At 47.8% G+C, this 21326-nt stretch overlaps 1 protein-coding gene across 6 annotated transcripts in view; it reads left to right on the top strand.

Annotated features, from left to right (window-relative positions):
- The first annotated feature begins 1505 nt into the window (after positions 1-1505).
- BAZ2A (bromodomain adjacent to zinc finger domain 2A) overlaps positions 1506-21326 on the top strand; it is a 34517-nt gene continuing 14696 nt past the window's right edge. Inside the window, exons 1-6 of one of the 6 annotated variants that reach the window (XM_053226379.1) lie at positions 1506-1696; positions 6470-6554; positions 16855-16992; positions 18562-19155; positions 20033-20218; positions 20817-21035. In XM_053226379.1, the coding sequence (XP_053082354.1) occupies positions 16857-16992; positions 18562-19155; positions 20033-20218; positions 20817-21035 (1135 nt within the window). In that variant the 5' untranslated portion in view covers positions 1506-1696; positions 6470-6554; positions 16855-16856. Of the gene's footprint in view, positions 1697-2878; positions 2988-6469; positions 6555-6589; positions 7185-7602; positions 9074-9093; positions 10319-16854; positions 16993-18561; positions 19156-20032; positions 20219-20816; positions 21036-21326 lie in introns of those variants that run through there. The other 5 variants (XM_015085102.3, XM_027071462.2, XM_027071461.2 and 2 more) reach the window with 5 other exon arrangements.

Below are 21326 nucleotides of genomic sequence, written 5' to 3'. Positions count from 1 at the left end.
TCTCAATAGTAGGGCCTCAGCTTTGGCCTTTTTGTTATTTGTCAAAGCAAATTATTTGCTTCTTGAATATTCTATGTAGTTTATTCCTGCTGGTTAAAAAGCACGTATTTTTTATTTTTAGAAGAGTATATTGTGGAAAAATGGGTCTGGAGGGGACTATTCCAAGACAAAGCAGGGGTTAATGAATGAATCCAGTTTTTAGGAAATGAGTGTTCTGAAGGATTAATAAATATGCAAAGATTGAGTCAAAAGGGCCCCCCTCTTTTACCTAGGCTTTTTTTTTTTTTTTTGGCTTTGCTCCATCCCCTCCCCCCATCCTCCTTTTTTCAGAAAGTTCTTGACTACTGCCTGCTGATTTATATTTTGGGCAAACATACAATTGTATGATTGTTTCAGGCAGTGCATGGTGTAAAATAACTATGAGGCCTAATCCTGAGCTCTGCTGAGATCCTTTAGGAAAGTTAGGGAGATTGAATCTTAAAAGGAATGCCAATTTCCAGAGTGTGTGGGGGTGGGGTTGGGCTTCTGAAATACATAATGGAATTAGATAAACTACCCTTCATTTTAGCCACTAAAAGTGCAGGGTTAGGAGTACTCCAAAGTATCGTTTCACAGTGAAACAAGTGCAAGGTCAGATTTGGTGCCCCTTAAGTGTTCTTTTCTGAGCCAGGGCCCATCTCCTACTGCCCTCTGGTGGTAGGACTGGAGGCTGCAAGAACTCTGATCTTACCATTTTGAAATCCATAAAGGCCATTTGCTGGGATGTGGTTCTTCGCTAATGACTGTTTACAAACCAGCTGGGGCTTTTGTCCTGAGGAGGAGCCTGCGTCTATAGGCTCCACCCCTGAGGCATTCAAGTTGGGTCGAAGCAGGGCGGGGACAAACTGAGATCCCAATTCAGAGGCCCCTGGGGGCTGAAGGTTGAGGAGGGGCCTTGGGAAAGGTGCCAGGGGTGGAGTAGAGGCCTGTAAGTTTCCTCCCATCTGCCTATGACGTCCTTGGCACTAGTCTCTCTTGTGTCATGATCTGGACAGAAGGTGGAGCCCCTGAGCCGACTGTGCCTGGTCGTTTGCTCCCAGAAAAGCCTGGATTTGGGGAAATGCTGAGTTATAGGGGTGGGGGCATTTTCTCCAGGTTCTGACTCCAATGGGTAAGAAACTGGTGCAGAAAGGCCCCAGGATATGGGTCAGCTCTTTCTGCTTTGTTTTTCCATGTTACCCAGATGCAGACCTGGTAACTGTGATCCTTAAGGTCGTTTGTATCCCTCCATCCCCTCCCCCACACGTTTACGTGCCTCAGTATTCATCGAGAACCTTCTCCCTCTCACTAGCTGCAACTATTTATTTCCTTCCCCCTTTACCACCCTCTTCTACCACGCCTCTGGAGTGTCAACACAGATCTAACCTTCCTCCATATTTCTCCTGGTTCTGCCCTGTCCTCGCCTCCTCCTCCCTCTCCACCCAGAGAAAGCCCCGCCCTTCCCTCCTCCCTCCCCACCCCAGTCTGTCACACAGGGACATCACCCTACAGCAGTTCAGGCTGTGGTTCGCAGGAAGCATACATTGGCTTTTTGATTCGTGCTAGTTCCCAGCTCACAGTTTAGGAGGATCTAACACCAGCCTTCACGTGAAGGGGGAACCAAGGACAGTGAGGAGCTGGGTGGTCCCAGCCTTGGAGCCCTGCCAGCTGGACATGGGTAAGTATGAGGACCAGCCTGGGGGAAGGCCTGAAGGATGCCTACCTCCCTCCCTGGCTGACTCAGCAGGGGTGGGGCCTAACCTTTGCTCTTTTGGGGGGTGAAGGAGGGGAAACGGGACTATAGGGGCACAGGGCTCAGATAGTGAGGCTGCCGACCAAGGGATCATGAACATTGGCAAGCTCGGTTCCCAGGAAGAGCCTGAGACTGTGCACCTCAGGTCGGGGCTCTCCCCACCTCACTGTCTCCCCCACGCCCCCACACAGCCCCTTGCTCCTCCCCATTTAAGCTGCTGAAGATTCAAGTAATATTTTACAGTATTCACTGCTGGCCTCCCCCCCCCGCAAAGTAAAGCTCACTTTTGGTTGCGTTGGAGAATTTTTAAGGTGCCTCTCTTCCCCTTATTTTCTCCCAGGCCTTTTAAGTCCCTGACTTCTCTCCTCCCCCACGGCGACCCACCACCAGGTGGGGGCTGCACTGAGCAGCTGCTTCCTGTTGCCCCAGAGGTTGCTGCAAGGGTGGTGGTGGTTGGGGGAAAACTGAAATAAAGCCGATTCTCACGGTCCCACAGCAGTCCCACTAGGGCTGCTAGTGGCGGCCCCCTAAGCTCCAGTCACTAACACTGAGTGAGAGAGTTGAAAGGCAGGATTGAGGTTGAAAGGCCTAGGAGGTCCTTGCCCTCGTGGCTTCCTGATTCCAGAAGCTTTTAAACGTGAGCAGTGCTGGGGGAAGGAGACTATGCCTTTCCACAGCTGTAGGAAATCGGGCCCTGTGGAGCTGAAACACAGAGAACCTGTTCACCTAGCAGGGCCTCTGTGTGTTACCCCCAGCAGCCTCGGCCTTCCTTCTCCCGCACCCCCACTCCTCCTTGGCGTCCTTGGGACTCTCACTGCCTTCCCGGCCCTCCTTTGTGAAGAGATCTTTGCCGGAGTCCCGAGAGCGCGGGCGGAGCTCTCCCAAGTCCTCCAGTTTGGACCCACCACCATCCCCCACTTCACCATAGAAGTTTGTCTCTTCTTCCTGGGATCTCTTCTCTTCCTCCATCTGGGATCCTTCCTGGTTCTGGCCCCTAGGAGACGCCACCCGCTTCCCCCTCCCCCAGCGGATTCTTCGCGACTGCCTTACCCAAGCGCTTGTCCTTACCCTAGTAGTTCCTGCCCCTTTAAGTGCTACCCCCCCCAACCCCCACACACCGCCAGCGGCCCAGGGCTGGGGGAGGAGGCGCCGCCGCCGCCACCCGGCTCGGGCCACCTGCGCCGCCGCCGCCGCCCGCGGCCCGGCCCTGCTCCAGGTGAGGCCCGGCAACCCCATCCGATACCAGAGTCCCCGGGCAGGCCGCTCCTGCGGTCCCCTGCCCCGGGGATCCCCGCTGCCCGGGACTCAGGATCTGACCCTCCCCCTGCGGGAGCTGCCCTTCCTCTCTCCCCCGCACTATCTACTCGCCTATTTCTCCCCTGTCCTCTGCGACCGGAATCCGAAGCCGCCTCACGCTTCTCGGCCAACCTCTCCTGGGTACCCGTCCTGTTCTACACCCAGGATCTCCCCCCTCCCCCGCGCCTTCCTCGCCAGAAAAATCTCCCGCGGTCTGGGTTTCGCCTCCTCCCCTCTGGATCCAGAGCTTTCCCACGCCATCCTAACCTCCAATGGGAGGGGGAATAACCGCCACCCCAATTCCTCTTCCTCGTAGTAAGTGAAGGTTGGAGGGTTAGCCTAGGCACTTTCGGGCCCTGTTCCACTTAGACCTTCAAGTTCAACTAAGCCCCATCTAAAGCTTCTCTGTAGCTCTCACCCCACCCCACCCCTCCTGGAGTTTGGGGGTCCGACCTCAGCACCCGCCAACCAGTCTAGGTGGGAAAGGCCTTCTTGAACCTGGGGTGGGCTGATCCAGCTTAGGAACGCTCCTCCAGAGTCAGGGAACGGGGGGGAGGGGGGGTGGCAGAGAGGGCACATCCAGAATCTTCTGATTATGGGCTTAAGGGGCTGTTGGAAGATAGTGGGTGAGGGGCTGGAACTGAGCCTCTAAAGGTGTTGGGAGAGGCGTGGGAAGGTTAGCCTTCTCTGCTCAGATGCAAAAGTCCCCCACCCTAAGGAAGTTCAGACTTTCTCCATCCTCTTCTAAGACCACCATGGAGAAGCTCATTGGGGAGTTCCAAACAGGTATGTGGGTGAATCTGAGGGCGTACATACCAACTTGCAGAGAAGAGGAGGAGGGCTTATGGTCCTTTTGATGGGTTATAAGAGAATCTAGCCTCCCCAAAATACAGAGGGGGAGGAGACTGTTTTGCACTAACCTGAAGAGGGAGGGGAGAAAGTTGGAATGGTTATTGGGTTGGGGGCTTTCTCTGTACTAGACCATATTAACACTATAAACTATTCAGCCAGGGAGGGCAAGGGAAATCTTTAATAATTACGTCACCTCTATTGGGGAATTCCCCCGCTCCAAGTCCAGCAGTGCCCCTAGCTCTGCCCCTTCTTGTGCTTTCATCCTTCCCCCACTGTTCCCCACTCCAGGATGAGGGGACAGGGTGTCTGGATTTGCTTCAGACTTTGAGTCCTGTTCCATTGGCTGGGAGGTAGCTGGGGGGAGGAAAGGATGGTCGGCAGTGGTGTTGGGCTTGAATTCCAGGGATATCTGGAGGGGGAGAGAAAGAGAGGTGGGTAGAGGGATGCAAACAAATTCCCTTCTTTCTTCCTTTCTTTTTCTTCCTCCTCCCAGCCCCAGCCATCTGGCTCCAGAGTGGAGCCAGGCACTGTGGCAGCTGACCCCAGAGTCAGGGTGGTGCAGCAGGATCACAGGGAGGGTGAGAAAGGGGGAGCAGGTGCTAATTTTTCCCTTCTCATTTTCTTCATTACCCGTCCACTGGCGTGGCTTGAGAGAGGTTCAGAGTATTCCCTAGATATCCTTCTCACAGGTTGCTGAAAAGATGACCATTTGCCCCTTCCCCTTTCTAGTAGCTTCCTAAAGGGAGATGGGGTGGGTGATTGGCCACATCTGATGGGACTGAGGAATGTTTGGGGACATATGGGGTCAGTCTGCCCTCTGTTGTCTGAATGGTGGGGAGAAGCACAGCTGCTGCCTGGGGTGGCTTCTGACTAGAAGTAAATACCCAGCTGTTGGGCATATTGACACCCCACCCTCACCCTTCCTCAAAGAGTAAGGAAGATCTCTGCTTAGATGGGATGAGGAGGGGTCTCATTCAGGGAGGAAGGTAATTGAAGTCCTTCTGCACCAGATGGGAAGAGTGGATCCTGCCTCACTTTCTTTTCTAATCCCAGGTGGCCTTTCTATCCAAACACCCCTCTTTCCTACCGCTCCTGGCTGGGATAGTCCTAGGGGTTGCCCTGGAGACTAGGCCTGGGGCTCGGAAGGGGTGGGGGCAGTCAGTGGGGCACAGGAGTAACCGGCTCTTCCGGAGCATAGTGGAGCCAGCCGGTGGGTGTGTGTGGGTGTGTGGTGGTGGGGGAAGAGGCGTGGCTACACCCGTCTGACTGGAGCAGTCTCCTCCCCTGCTTCCCGACTCTGACTGGCCAGCTCTGTGATTGGGGGCGGGAGGTAGGAAGATTCTCCCTCATCTGTCCTGGAAAAGGGAAGAGAAAAAGATATCTAGCTGCCCTTTAGGAAACCATTTACAAGCCCTAGCTCTCTTTTTCATCTGCCTTTATTTTTTTACTTTTTTATTTTGGGGAAGGTGGGGCATTCCTTAGCAGAAGTTTGCTGGATCCCTGCTTTCTCCAGAAGGAAGGACCTCTGTCCCCTGAGTAGTTGGCTCCTATTTAATTCAGATACTTAAGGTCAGCAGGCTATTGGGGTCCTTATTTTTTCTTAACGGTGACCTATAAATCTATTATTTAGTCAGGGAGGAGAGAAGGGTTTTGATTTCTACCTGTCTGCTCCTTCCCCCTGGTAATCTGCTTTTCTCTGGAGAGGGAGAGAAACCCTTTTAACCCTCTTAAACCTCCTCACTCTGGCCCACACACTTTAAGACTCTGCTGAAGTTCGCTTTTTTATTAGCCTCTGAGCTGTTTGTAGTGTGGAGTAGTGTCTGTTCCCAAAACTGAGGAAGAGTCCACTCCTCTGTGAAGTAAGGAAATCCAGTCTAGACTGATGTATTTGGCCCTGCCTTGCCCCCACCCAGTTTTCAGATTTTCTTCCTCGCAGACCCACAGAAGAAACGGTATTTGTTGACCTCTCAAAACTGCCAGAGTTTCATTATTCACACTCCGTTCCTCTTCCAGAATATTCAGCCTGAGTTTTGCAATTGTTTGTATAACTGCATTGCATTGCACTGAATAGGAATTATCTTGAAGCCTGCAAAGTCTGTTGAGTTACAAGGAAAGGAACCCTGGTTTCTGGTCACAATTTATCCACTCTTTGACCTTGAACAAGTCAGTTAACCTCTCCAGGCGTTAATTCATCTGCCAAACAAGAGCAGATTGAGCTAGAAAATCTGTAAATTCTAACCTTATGTGACACTGTTCTCCATCCTGGGGCCCTGCATTAGACATTGTAGATGAGAACCAAACCCTAGTCCTCTATTTTTTTCTTTCCTGTTCTTGAGTTTCATACAGTCCTCTAATCCTGTCAAAAAAAAAAAAAAAAAAAGTACTGGGATTATAGAATAGGTGGACATTTGGGGCATCTTAATTGCTGTGTCAATTTTCTGGGTAATCCCCCTGCCCCTCTGACCAGGTTTAGGCTAGACTCAGGTCTTGGCTAGACTCAGGTCTTCCTTGTCTGGTTCCAGAGCCAATGCTTCATTTTCCTACGCACAGGCATCTTCCTAACCCCCAGAGCCCTGCAGATGTCGCTGGGAAAGTGGTGATCCAGGCAGGACCAGGCTGCCCCCACGGGACAGAGGTGAGTGGTCAGCAGATGCTGCCGGCTCTTTCCTTTCTCCACCCCTTTATCAGGACTGAACTTCCCTGACTTCAGCTTCTACACTTCGTCTTTTCCGCTACACAGCCTGGGAAATAACTGCCACTGAAATGATACCCTCCACTTCCATCCCCACCCCTGTTAAGGGACTGGATATGCCTTGGTCCTAAAATTTTGATCTAGTCTTTTAGGTTAATCTTTGGGACCTTGGCACGCCTTTCTGTTTGCTCATTGTGAAACAGGACCACAAGGAGACTTGGTGCAGAGGGAGCTGCTCGCAGGCTAGGGAGACACCGCGGCGCTAGGACCCAGATCCAGGTCTGGGAGCTAGGATGCCCGGCGCTAGGACCCGGTGGTGGAGGCCGAGGAGGGCGGCTCTCTCCCGGCCGTAGCTTCCCCGCCCCCCTCCGGCTTCGGCTCACTCCTCCCCCGCCGGCCATGTTGGCTCCGCTTGGGCCCCGCGGTTGAGCCGCGTCCCCCTCCCCCCTCCCGGACCCCAGACCCCCTCCCCCGCGGTCCCCTCCCCTCCTGGCGCCCGGAGCGCGGCCATGTGAACCGCCCGTACCCCGGGGAGAGACAAGCCCCGAGCCAGGCTGGACGCCGCCGCCTCAGGTCTGTTGGGCTACGTCTGGGGGCCTGAGGGGAGGGAGCCCCGCTTTTATCCTAGGCTTCCCTCAGGGAAGAGAGGCTCTAGTGCTGCCTAGAGCCTCGCCTTGGGCGAGAAGCTGACTTGAGCTTATTTCCAGTTAGGACCCAGCCCCGGGCGGGAGTCTCTGCCCAGGGGGCTTGGAGGAGAAGGGGGCTGCTGGGGCTGCTGAAGACCCGGGCGGGGGCGGGAGGAGCTATGGAGGCTCCCGGCGACGGCCGCGGCGAGACGAGGAGGCGGAGAAGCCGCCTGGCTGGTGGAGATGACTCCTGTGGGGGACTCGGATGGAATCCCCGGGAGGGGCTCCACCTCCTTGGGTGGGGGTGGGGACTGCACGAGTGCGAAGGGTGGGTGAGGGGGTTCCCTGGGCGGGTTAAACACTCTGTGGGGATTGGGGCGTTTTGGCAGCGGCAAGTGGAGGGTGGAAAGGGGTTCGAGTGGTCTCAGGGTGTCTCCCTCACTGAGCGGCGCAGGTTCTCTTGAGCGTGGCGAGCAGGAGAGGGCCTTGGTGGAGTGGTGCTGTGCTTGGCTTGGGGCCCTCGAGTCCCGGGAGTCTCCCCCTCCGGGGATGGGGGTTCACAGGGTTGATGCTGAGACGTCTGCATTTGAGCTCGGCTTTTAGGGGCTGAAGGGAAGAATAAAGAGGGATCCCCCTTGGAAGGGGATCCCTCACTAAGGGGATCCCCATTTCCGTGACAGAAAAGATGACCCTGTATCATCCCTTTCTTTCCTAATGTTCCCAATTTTCAGGGGAAAGGCAATGCCTATAGCAGACATCCTTTGTAGGATTTATTGGAGTGCGAGATGTGCGTCCTTGGGGGGGGGGCGGGGGGAGATGAGGGGGGTGGCTTCCACCTCCATCTGTACACAAACAGCCCCTCCCCCAAGCCTCCCGCAGGAAGTGGCCGGGAAATGGCAGCTGTGCGTTTGCTGCTGCGTCTCGTTGTTTTGAAATGTCCATTTTAATCAGATTTGGTTTCATTTTCTGAGGCCTTCTGGGCAAGCTTGGATCCTGCCAACAATGTGGTCTTAGAGTCCTTTCGTTAGACTTTTTCTTTCTTTCTTTCTTTCTTTTTTTTTTTTTGTAAACTTAATTTGTCAACTGGAAGTGTAGTCACTGCAGTTGACTCACAGAATCCCCATCCGTACCCCCACACCCCCCTCCAGAGCATCTCTGCCTCCCTGTCTGGATTCTTTTTTTCCTTGAGCTAGAGGTCATCGAGAAGCAAACTTAGTCATCCACCAGCCCTGCTGCACTTTCAATACAAGTGATGCAAATTCTCTCAGCATGGAAAGCTGCCAGGAAGATTTGGAATCTTTTGTGGCGTGAGAGTGGCTTTTTAGGGTCCTGCTTAATATATTTTTTAAGTATAACTTTCTGTATTGCAGAGCACCTTGTCAAGCGAGCTTGTGAGGTGACACAGGGTAGACTCTGAGCATGGAATTTATTATGTGTTGGGATAGGGACTGATTTGCAGAGTGCAGGTGGTGGACTTGTTTCTCACTGGTGATTCTAGCCTAAGTCCCTATGGGAAGCCTGTTAGTTGATGTAGGGTACTGGAGGGTTTACCTTTTAATAAGCAGAACCAACTAATAAGGAGAGTTAGTTGTCATATGACTTACTCTTTAGTACATAAAAGACACCTATCTTCTCACTTCTTAGAGAGTGGTAAGCTTTTCCTTTGTTCTGCACAAAATCATGTGTCCAGGTTTTCTCTTTCTCCCCCCAGATAACTGCAGAAGATTTCAACTATAGCATGTAGTGATGGACTGTGTGTACTATGTCCTGAGGCACTTTGTTAGACGCTGGGTTTGGTTTGAGAGGAGTTGGTGACAGGATTTTACATTTTGAGAGGTGAGATTTTAAGATCGTTTGGACTATCCTAAAAACTGTTTAAGACTGGCATTTAAATAATTTTTTCAGGGGTGCCTGGGTGGCTCAGTTGGTTGAGCGTCAGTCTTCGGCCTGGGTCATGATCTTTCTGTTCCTGAGTTCAAGCCCCACGTTGGGCTCTGTGCTCACAGCTGAGAACCTGCCTGTTTCAATTCTGTCTCCCTCTCTCTCTCTGCCCCTCCCCCACTCGCATTCAGTCTCTCTCTCTCAAAAATAAATAAGCATTAAAAAAAATTTTTTTTAAAGAATCTTTTCAGTATTTTCCAGTCACAAACATCCCACCTGAACTGTTAGAGGTCCAGGATAGGAATGGATATATGGTTATGTGACAGCAGCAGCATCACTGTTAAGATAGTATCATTGCTGTGTTCAGTGGAGATTTTGGGGTTGATATTATGGAAATAATAACAAGTCCGGTGTCATTGTCCTTTTTCTTGCCCCTCTCTTTGACTCGTTGGTTCTTTTGAGTTGCTTTTGATAGGGTGGATTTGATGCTGATTTTAAGTTCCCCTTTCTTCAACCTTTTTTTACCTAAGTTGGGACCTGACAGAATAGTAGTAAATTGATTTTCCCTGTTGGGGGTTAAAAAAGTGAAGGAAGGGAAAAGACCACCTTTTTTTCAATGGACTCTTTAAAGGAAACAGTAGATTTTAATTCATTTGATACATGATTAATCAGCTGACTGAAGCAGACCTTTCCATGTCCTTCTTAAAAATTTTTTTTTAAACATTTATTTATTTTTGATACAGAGAGAGACAGAGCATGAACAGGGGAGGGTCAGAGAGATAGGGAGACACAGAATCCGAAACAGGATCCAGGCTCCGAGCTGTCAGCACAGAGCCCCACACGGGGCTCGAACTCACGGACCGCGAGATCATGACCTGAGCTGAAGTCGGATGCTTAACTGACTGAGCCACCCAGGTGCCCCTCCATGTCCTTCTTGTAAAATGGATGCATTTTTCTATCAGAGCGGTGGATTTCTTAATATTGACTGCTTCTTGTCTGTATTTCCTTCCTAAGGGAAATTTGAGGAATAGAGAGAACTGTGTGCGCTGACATCAAAGCCAGTCAGAAATCTAGAATGTGTGGAAAGGCTCATCTTGTCCTCTTGGTGGTTCTGGAATCAGGTGTTGCCAAGAGAGAAGCAAAGCTTGTTATGGTTACTGTGTCTTGCTGCTGTTGACCTTTCTTATTACCTTTGAAGAGGTTTGCTATGTTATATTCTTTCTTTTTTTTAAGCTTTATTTATTTAGAGAACAAGTGGGGGAGGGGTGGGGGGGAACAGAGGATCTGAAGCAGGCTCTGTGCTCACAGAAGAGAGTTCGATGGGGTGCTGGAACCCACAGACCATGAGATCATGACCTGAGCTGAAGTTGGACACTTAACAGACTAAGCCACCCAGGCACCCCTGCTATATTATAATATTCTCTCACTGTTAAAATAGCATAGGAGTTAGTCCAATAACTAGTATGATGTTTGACCTTGTATCTGATATGTACGGTAAGGCAATAATGCTGAAGTTTTTATGTCTTAGAATGAAGTATAAAACTTAGGAGGTATTTCCTGGGGCAAATAATCTTCCTAATTTTTTCTTGGGATATGGATGTCTTCATATACCCCATAGGCCAAGATTAATACTTAATCAGCATTGTTGCACATGGGTCAGAAGGACTACTTATGTATGTATGTATGTATTTATTTATTTTTGAGAGCGAGAGAGAGAACGTGCATACACGAGCATGGGAGGGGGCAGAGAGAGAGGGAGACACAGAATCTGAAGCAGGCTCCAGGCCTGGGCTGTCAGCACAGAGCCCAACATGGGGCTTGAAGCCACGAATCTGGAGATCATGACCTGAGCCGAAGTCGGACACTTAACTGACTGAACCACCCAGGCGCTCAGAAGGTGCTCTTTAATCTCTGTGCTCAACATGGGGCTCAAATTCAGGACTTGGAGATCAAGAGTTGCATGCTCTACTGACTGAGCTAGCCAGGTGCCCCCAGAAGGACTTTATTTATTTTTCTTTACCAGCTTGTCAGTCTGAATAATTTTGAAATTATGAAATTCTGCAAAACAGAAAACCTGTCTTTGAAGAACTCTGCAGATGGTTCTTAGATTGGGTCCTGGCAGTAAAAGTAGCATTGTGTTACTGTGTTACTCAGTGCTTTGTCCATTTCCTAGTTATCGAGAATAATTAAGAGGGCATTTTATGGACTAAAAGGATAATCCAACTTTACCAAAAAATTCATAAAAAACTAAAACATGAAGGTACTTAAGAGAAAGGTGGCCTCACTACTTTTGGTCTCTTGAGATTAGATTCTTCATAACCTATCCCACTAAACAGGATCCTTAACCTGCCTGCTCAGCTCAGGTTTTTTTGGGAAGGGGATGTCTTCTTGAAGGAAAAGGCCAAGTCCTTAACTGTTAGAGCTGAAATTCTGAGAAACGCTTAGGGCTGAAAGAGGGAAATAACCTTGTTACAACCTCTGGAATGTGACTTTTACTGGCCTGCAATTTCAGACACACTTCCATTCCTCTGACAGTGAAGTGACCAGAGAGAACTGTGGCAGAAAACCTATCCAGATCATTATATTGTTCCTTTATTCAGTCAACAAATATTTTAATGTTTATTTATTTTTGAGAGAGAATGTGAGCAGGGGAGGGGCAGAGAGAGGGAGACACAGAATATGAAGCAGGCTCAAGGCTCTGTGCCGTTAGCACAGAGCCCGACACGGGGCTCGAACCCATGAACCATGAGATCATGACCTGAGCCAAAGTCGGACACTTAACTGACTGAGCCACCCAGGTGTCCTGAGTCAACAAATATTTTAAAACCTACTATGTAACTTGAGTGTTCAGTTAAATCAAGCAAAACATTTTACTAATTTAGAGCTCAAATTTATTGCCTCTGTACATTCTCAATACTTTCCTGTTTCCAGGCCTTATTTTCTGTAGGGGATAGCTGTGTAAAATATGTCAAAGTATGGGACCTCTCTTCTAGAAATTGTTACCTCTGTGAAGAATTAATTTTTGGGTTCTCTGAACAAAAACTACAGCCTTTATTAGATGAGTAAGCTGGCAGTGGCAGAAAAGATAGATTTATTCATTCATTTGTGTAATCTGTGCATTCAACAAATATTTCTTTTGGTTCTTTTATGTACTTAGCTCTAAATTAGGTGCTGGACATACAATGGTAAAACATAATATCCGATTGATGCCGTAAAACCTACATAGTTTGGAAGAAATAAGGACAGAGAACAGTCATCTTTGTGTTCTCCTGAGCAGCCTAGACATAGCAATTGTCTTTGAGTAGCCCCCCTTAGTATATATAGTCTTCTTTCATCATTCTCCTGCCTCACTGCCCTGACTATGAAAGGGGTTAAAGAAACCACATTTTGAGAGAATGAGCCTCAGTCTGTACATGCTGTAGTCTGAGTCAGAGTTCCAAGGGAAGATTGTTACCAGGGCTGTCAGAATGGGCTGTCCTTTACTAGAGAAGAAGGCATGGGTTGGCACTTTGCACTCTGAATTAGTGGAGGAAAACAATTTAGCCAGGGAAGGGATTTTTAGATATAAAAGTAATCCCTCAGGGTGTGGGACAGGAATTGGGGAATGGGGCAGTTTTTGTATTAGAGCAAGATTTTTCACCCTTGGCACAAATTATCTCTTGAACCAGAAGATTCTTTGTTGTGTGGTGGGCTGTCTTGTGTATTGCAGGATCATTAGAAACATCTCTAGCTTCTGCTTACTAGATGCCAGTAGTATATACTTTTCAACAACAATTCTAAATGTCTCCAGAGGCAAAATCACCCCTGGTTAGGAACCACTTATTAGGGTATGGTAGGTGAATCCAGAGATGAGTAGAGTTGACAAATATCCTTTGCAACATTCACAATTATGGAGCCAAAAGATAGCGGTATGATTTATTTACTATACAGTAAAATTTGCATTTCCTGTTTAATAAAAAGAAAACATTTGAAATCTCTTCCTACCTCTTCCCTCCTACCCTCCCTACTCCCCTGACTGCCCTCCCCCCCCCCCCCCCAATTTAGGAACCTCTCTGTGGAACTTTGGTATACTATATAGGAAGAATGAACCAAAAAGCTGCAGCTACTGCCAAAGTATCAGGCTGGATGGTTAATGTGTGTTGTCTTTCTGGGGGTAGTCTCAGAAGTCTGGGTGTTAGAATTGGTCAGGGCACCTGCAACAGTGTTGAAATCTATAATCTGTATTTCCACACTTTGTGCATTGTCAGCCTTTTTGTGTTAAAATCATGTCACAGATCCACAGGGTAAGTAACTTTTCAATTGGGACTGAGGAAAACAGTTGAAAAGGAGCCTTATTTGGCCGTGTGGCAAGGGCTTTACTGCTTCAAGCATAAGGAGCAATGTCCCTTAATTCTTAAAAATGAAGCATAGAGTCTCTTAAGAGATCCATTTACATACTCCTGGGACTGGGCTGGGTGCTGGCCTGATTGTACTTCCTGGTCATGAGAGCTGTCTGCTATTCTGGGGGTTGGGTGCTGATTTCTTTTTTCATTTGGCCAAAATCCTGTTAGTTCAAAGGGAGACACTCTCCTTTGCTTTACCTGTTCTCCTTAGTAGGAGGGAGAGTATAGATGGGAGGGCATAATTTACCTTCAGGCATTATTGTGAAAAGCATCTTGGGTAGGAAGGTTGAAATGAAATAACCCTGGCTTTATTGCTGTCTACATTTTTGCATTCCCATAGTATGATCCCATAGGTAAGTGACATCTGAAATCAAGAGTCAAGGGTAAAGAAGTCTGACTGGAAGGATTACCCCTAGTTTTATAGTACTGGTAATGGTTTCAAATTATATTTATATTTTGATCTTTGGGGCTGGTTATCTTTTTATCCTCACAAGCCATGGAGGTGAGTACTAAAATTTTTAGTAATCCTGAAACTAAGGCTCAGCAACATTAAGTAACTTGCCCAGGGTCACACAGCTAATAGTAGTAGAGTTGGGATTTGAATGTAGAGCCCACTATGTTGTGCCATTTTCACTGCACAGCACAAAGAGTATTTTATATTTCTAGGAATCTTCCTGTAAATGAAGCGATTGTGGTCCTGATGACCCTTCAGTGGAGGCTAGTGGGGAAACAGACCTCAGGCACTAGATAACTTCCCATTCCTTTTACTTATCTGATTTCTGTGAGCCATCCATTTATTCTTATTAGTATGTAATTTATGAGACCGGAAATGCTGTGCTCTCCCAGAGTAGCCGAGAGGAGAAGGTCACTAGTTTCCTCACAGATTCAAATAGAAATTGGAAAAATGAACTGTGGCCTATCATTGAGTGGAAGGATATCCTTTGGTGCACATAGGAGAGAAGGTGTGTATATGTCACACACACATCATGGGGGGTGGGGCTATGCATAAAACTGGGGGAGGAAAGAAGTGGGGATCCAATGAGATTGGCTCTCCAGGAATAGCATTTCTAGGACTTCCGAAATGAATTACTGCATGTCCTCTTTGCTCTGTGATGTAAGCTTTGGAAGGAACCTAACCTAACCTAGAAGATTGGGGAATGAACTTTCCTCCTTTCATTTCAGAAGGATCACTAATCTCATGATGCTTATTTTTCAGATCCCTCATTACTGAGGAGTGGCCCTTTTTAAATGTAGGGAAATCCTGGGGGATCCTGAGGTCTTTTCTCTGTAAGACCAGTTTCTTTGACGCACAGCAGGTTTAGGTCTGCTGCTTATTTTAGAGTGAAGATGGGAAGCAGATCAATCCTAAAAACTTTTTCCTCTTATATCAACAAAATACAGATTGCTTTTATTTTATTTTTTTTAATTTCAGTTAAAATTGATAAAGGTAGGGACAATTAGGGTATTTAGCCTGGAAAATCTTCTAGCTATCATGTCATAAATACAGTTCATGCTTGGAACACCTAATGGTGTCTAATTTGCGTTATCTAGCGTATTTAAAAACATGATTTTTCCAAACCTTGGGCAGTGGTCATATGGTCATATATGTTTTTCTGATTCTTTTTAAAAAGAGGTTATTTAAAATGTCATCTAGATTTGCTTATTGCCTCATCTTGGGAGCTTGATAAAGAAATCTTTCTACCTTGCACCTGGTGGTTCAGTGGGTTAAGTGTCCCACTCTTACTTTTGGCTCTGGTCATGATCTTGGTGGTTCATGGGTTCCAGCTCGGAGCCTGCTTGGGGTTCTCTGTCTCCCTCTCTCTCTGCCCCTTCCCCATTCACGTGTGCGCCTGTGTTCTCTCTCCCTCTGGAAATAAATAAACTTTAAAAAACATTATTAAAAATATAAATAAATAAATAGATTTTTCTGCCTGAATTCTTCTGCCCTTTTTAAAAACATAGTAACCCAAGGAGTTGCTTTTTCTGTATTAAGACAGATCATGTTTCTTTTTTTCTCTTTTTATTTTTTATTATTATTATTTTTAACGTTTATTTATTTTTGAGACAGAGAGAGATAGAGCATGAACGGTGGAGGGTCAGAGAGAGAGAGGGAGACACAGAATCTGAAACAGGCTCCAGGTTCTGAGCTGTCAGCACAGAGCCCGACGCGGGGCTTGAACTCCCGAACCGTGAGATCATGACCTGAGCTGAAGTCGGACGCTTAACTGACTGAGCCACCCAGGTGCCCGATCGTGTTTCTTACATATCAAATTAATATGCACTACTACATCATAGTTTTATCTGATTGATGTATCAGACTTTTACAATAATTCTGGCTTCTGCATCTTTTCTTTCCTCTTATCTTTGCTCTGTCAAAGTTAAATATATTCTGACCAAGGGCTTTACTTCTTCTTATTCCTAGTAGTATATCATCTCATATTCAGGACAAGGTGAAGAGCTTTTTACCATACTGCCCCCCAAATGAGCCACCACCCTTTATAAATGTAAGGTGTCCAGCTATTCTCTCTGTGACCCTTTACATTTAAGCCACAAAACTAAAACGTTAGGAAGTAACCATATAGGTATAACAGACCAATATTCCTTTGGACACCCTCTTTAATCAGTTTTCCACCTCTGACATTTTTCTGAGCTATGTTCTTAGAAAACCATGAAAAAGGAGTAGAAGTGTTGCTGGATGATTTGAGTTTGGCTATTATGGTCCCCTTTCCTAAAATATATTCTTTCCATATTCCTTTGCTAAGGTACTATACTATCTTCTTCACATGTCTAGGGCTGTGGATAGGGTTACATGGAAATTATTTAACTCAAGTATAATAATAAAGCAGCAAATGTATCAAATGCTTTTTCTGCCAACAACCCCCATCTCCATGGCTTCCTATCAAAAAGATGGCTTTGAGAACCTTCTGTGGTCCCTGGGAATGGGACTCTGGCCTTACCTTGAGGGGAAAAGAAAAAAAAAAAGGATGGAGAAGGTTAAAATGTTATAATAGAGGGTTAATATCTAACATAGAGGGATAACCTAAACTGGAAGTTTAAGAGTTATGATTCACACAAGGGGAAGATTCCTTCAGGCTTATAGCTTGGTTTTTCTCACTAACTCTGTATCTCTATGAGTCTGACTTTAAAAGACTATTTCTGTACGGTCATTGTCCAGTTAGGGGTATATTTCCTCCACCTCATCTTTCAACCTGTACCCTTACACACTCCCCAGTACTTAGGTAGGAGAAGGGTAAGTAGATGGAGGGGAGGGGGCATTCCCTCTAGAAGATTCCAGGTGACATAACCTTGTTTAACCGCCAGTATTTTTTTTCCCCTCTCTTTCCCCTCCTACAGAAATGGAGGCAAACGACCATTTTAACTTTACTGGCCTTCCCCCTGCACCTGCTGCCTCAGGACTGAAACCCTCTCCCTCCTCAGGGGAGGGCCTCTACACTAACGGGTCTCCCATGAACTTCCCCCAGCAAGGGAAAAGTGAGTGTGAGGGCCACATGGCCTGGGGAGGGAGTGGGCATCATTCCTTTAGAGCAGGTTGATGGGATAAGATTTGGCTCCCCTACCTCACAACAGCTCTTTTTCTTGCCAGGTGGGGAGGGAGGAAGTAAATCTTCAGAACTTCAGCTGTTGGAGAGAAAGCAAGTTTCTAAGAACAAGTTCTAGGGGTTTATGGAAGTGATACTCTTAGTCTTAAGGTTGGAAGGGGTTAGAAAAACATCCTGGCTTTTTCATCTTAGCCTGCTCTTCTGTCAGCCCTGTTCCCTGGCTACTGCCAGAATGGTGAGGTGGCTACTGCTTCTGATAACTACTTGTGGACCCATGAGAGAGATAAAGGTCCCGCCCTCTGAGAAGCTGTTTTTAAAGCTTGGAGAAGCCAGCCCTAGGATTGGGGGTGGAGGGATTGGGTAAAGATTGGGATGTATTTGCCTTTCAGTTTGTGTAGCAAAGAAGAGGGCAGATGCTTGAAGTGTGTGTGCCACCCCTGTCCTTGAGAGTTGAAGATAGGGACAGGGAAGTTTTAAATGGTTACCTAGTTCCCTAGAGAGAAACGTCTATAATTCCAGACAGAAGTGTTGCTGCCAGGATCAGGTCTTTTCCTGGATTTGGCTTATCAATTGTTCTGTACCATCGCTGTGCCAAGTGCTTCTCTAATCTTGCCTGGGTCTCAGGTACTTTATGCTTGGAAGCAGAGAGAAGCCCAAATGGTTTCCTCCTTCCTTGCAGCAGAAAAATACTGCTGTAGGCTTATACTTAACCACCTCTCCCTTCTGTTCTCCACAACGGGGTTGCAGATAGAAGCTCCTTTATTACACTGAGGACCCTTCTCCCCCTCAGCTTCTTTAGTATCTGGTTCCTTTTATTTGAATTGTCCTCCAGTCTAGAGGTGGCCATTGGTGTTGAGAACTGAAGTCTGTAGTACTAGTCACGCAGTGGTTTTTTTTTTCCCCCTGCAATATTACCCTCCAGTTCCAATGGGGAGGGACCGAGCCCAGCCTTCTGAGTTGGGATCTTGCCGCTGTGGTGACTGCAGATTCTATTCTTAGCCCAGCACAAAGTGCTGGATCTGCATGTGCCAGTGAGGTGGAGGCCGTCCCTTCTGGTGCCACTGTGGGGCCAAACAGGCTCTGGGGTAAGGGGGGGGCCTGGAGAATTCAGTCATGCCACTTCCAAGGCAAGAATTCCTCTAGGGAATGAGGGTGGAGAAGAATGCAAGTCACTGTAGGGAGTCTGCAGGCAGCTTCATATAAAAAAATAAAAAACCCTGAGCAGCAGCAGCAGCCAGCTCTCTGCTGGTCGCTCCTGTGGTAGGCCAGGAGAGCTCCCCAGCCCCCTACTCAGCAGCCTCAGAAGCAGTTGCTAAGCTTACATCCAGGAGCATCTGGGTTTGGTGTTCCCTGGAGACTGAAAAGCTATAAATATAGTGGAGGGGGAATCCCCCTCCCCTTCACCTTCCCTTTTTCTAGTCAGTGCTGTTCTTTTGGTAGAGGTGGTAGAGTTACTTGCATACATATCTGTAACTGACCCTTTTTCCTCTTTCTCTGCCAGGTTTGAATGGGGATGTGAATGTTAATGGCTTATCTACTGTATCTCACACTACTACTTCAGGGATTTTGAACTCTGCTCCCCACTCCTCCAGCACCTCACACCTCCATCACCCCAGCGTGGCCTACGACTGTCTCTGGAACTACTCACAGTACCCATCTGCCAATCCTGGCAGCAACCTCAAGGACCCACCCCTTCTCTCCCAGTTCTCGGGGGGACAATACCCACTCAACGGCATCCTTGGGGGCAGCCGGCAACCTTCATCCCCAAGTCACAACACTAACCTTCGGGCTGGGAGCCAAGAGTTCTGGGCCAACGGTACCCAGAGTCCCATGGGGCTTAACTTCGACTCACAGGAACTGTATGATTCCTTTCCTGACCAGAATTTTGAGGTGATGCCCAATGGACCCCCTAGTTTTTTCACCTCCCCACAGACTTCTCCTATGTTGGGATCCAGCATCCAGACCTTTGCACCCTCCCAGGAGGTAGGCAGTGGTATCCATCCCAATGAGGCGGCAGAAAAGGAGCTGACTTCAGTTGTGGCAGAGAATGGCACTGGCTTGGTAGGCAGCCTGGAGCTGGAAGAAGAGCAGCCAGGTATAACTATGGCTCTGTGAGTTGGGTTGGGAGAGGAAAAAGGGGTCTATGGGGGGCAGTGGCTTTTTGAGGTGAGGAAAACTTGTCTTTCCAGCTCTCTGCAGTGGAGGCTGATTTGCATGTTGGTGATTAGCAGAGCCAAGTGGCTGGTGTTTTTGTGGCAGCAGCACCAGCTCGAGAGTGGGAGTGCAAATTATTTCAAGCTCATGCAGAGCTGCTGGCCTGGAGAGGGCAGGTGGGCGAGCCTGAAACAGCCCCAACAGACACCCTGCATCAAGAAGGGCTTCTTCCAAAATATAGGAAGGGGTTGGGGCTTTAGCAGGGGGCATTGAGGCCAATTTTGACTTGGCTGTGGCAAGGCCAGACTGGGCTGCTAAAGTGGGCTGAGCCCTAGTAGTGATTGACACCTGAAGGAGGGAAGAAACAGGCAGAGCATACCATTGCTTGTTTACTCAGTTTCCTGTTGCTTGTTGTTGTTAGCACTGGTACATGTGACAATCCCTCTTATCTTTGTCCTCAAAATAGATAAATGCTTAGTTTGCTATTGATTCCACATATAAGGGTGACCACCCTGTAAAATCACAGGGTATTTTCTCTGTTTACCACCTGTTCCCACTAGATGGGGGAAATAGCTGAGAACATGACAGGGTTCTTGTCTCTGACCCCACTCTCTTTTCCCTTCTCTTTACCTGCAATAGGATTTTACTAGCACTGCTCACTAAAGTATCTTGGTATGATTGGAATCCAACATAAAACTGGTACCCCTAATTACTGAAAGAATGAACATCCCTCTAGCAAAGACTGGCTGTCTACTGTAGCTGAATGAACCAGTTTAAGGCCCTGATTTTGACTTTTGCCCTCTTCTGGGATTTCCTAGAACTGAAGATGTGTGGCTACAATGGCTCTGTCCCTTCTGTGGAATCATTACACCAAGAGGTCTCAGTCTTGGTCCCTGACCCCACAGTGAGCTGCTTAGATGATCCTTCACATCTTCCTGATCAACTGGAAGACACTCCAATCCTCAGTGAAGTCTCTCTGGAGCCCTTCAACCCTCTGGCACCGGGTAGGCTTGGAGGCTGGCTTCATTCAATATGTCCATGTAGAAGGTAGCCAGCTCTGTCACCTAGAAGAGATAGTAAACCAGGGAAAGTATTTAGGAATTTGGGGCATTGGGGCCTCCAGATAATCCTGTGGCCAACCACAGGTTCATGCCACTGTATGACTGGGCCAACTGCACTCTGAGCTGAATTGGTTCATTTCCCAGGTTCTCTCCGAGTGTTCCTTTTGGCCAAGAGCCCTGAGCTGTAATAATTCACTGGATAAGGACTTATTACCACACAGTTGGGCTATTTGAGTTCTCAGTAACTAGAAAGGAAACTGTTGCCAGTGAACAATTACCTTTTACCCCACTAAAATATAAGAAAGGCCTATTTTGTGATGGATGCTAGAATTTTCCGTTGGTCTGTGGGTTAATACAGAGTCAGTGCTTTTCCCTTCATTTCTGTTTCAAGCTTTTACAATCCCTAAAGTCTGGTGACTACTGTTTCAGGGAGAGACCTGTGATACGTCCTTAATTTAATATTAGAAAGATGGGAACTAGAATTGGGATATAATACCAGTATTTCTTAAATCTTGTTTTCTGATTTTTCCACATCCTGAAGAGCCAGTGAGTGGAGGACTCTATGGTATAGATGACACGGAGCTGATGGGTACAGAGGACAAGCTGCCTCTTGAGGACAGCCCTGTGATTTCTGCCCTTGATTGCCCTTCCCTCAATAACGCCACTGCCTTCAGTCTCCTGGCAGATGATAGTCAAACTTCAGCCTCTATCTTTGCCAGCCCCACCTCTCCACCTGTCCTTGGGGAGTCTGTCCTGCAAGGTAAGTGAAGAGAGGTAGGACAGAGAGTCTGTGGCCCAGGAAAAGGTGAGAGAACCAGTTCCATAGTTATAGTCTTAGGGGTGGGTGCCTTGCTGGGAGCTGAGGGGGCTATGGGATAGACTAAAGGCATAGGCTGTTACACTCTGACTTCTGCCCTCACCCAGAAGAACTTGTGGGAAAGGAGGAAAAAGGCCAGGGGCCTTACTGGCTCCAGGTAGAAGGTACTTCTTCACACAGTGACAGCAGCATCTTTGCTCTTTGACCTTCATGAATGGTTGGGGAGGATAGCCA

Source organism: Acinonyx jubatus, chromosome B4, assembly GCF_027475565.1.
Source record: "Acinonyx jubatus isolate Ajub_Pintada_27869175 chromosome B4, VMU_Ajub_asm_v1.0, whole genome shotgun sequence".
NCBI lineage: Eukaryota > Metazoa > Chordata > Mammalia > Carnivora > Felidae > Acinonyx > Acinonyx jubatus.
Note: the sequence above shows the minus strand (reverse complement) of the source record. Positions and strands in the feature narration are given on the sequence as shown.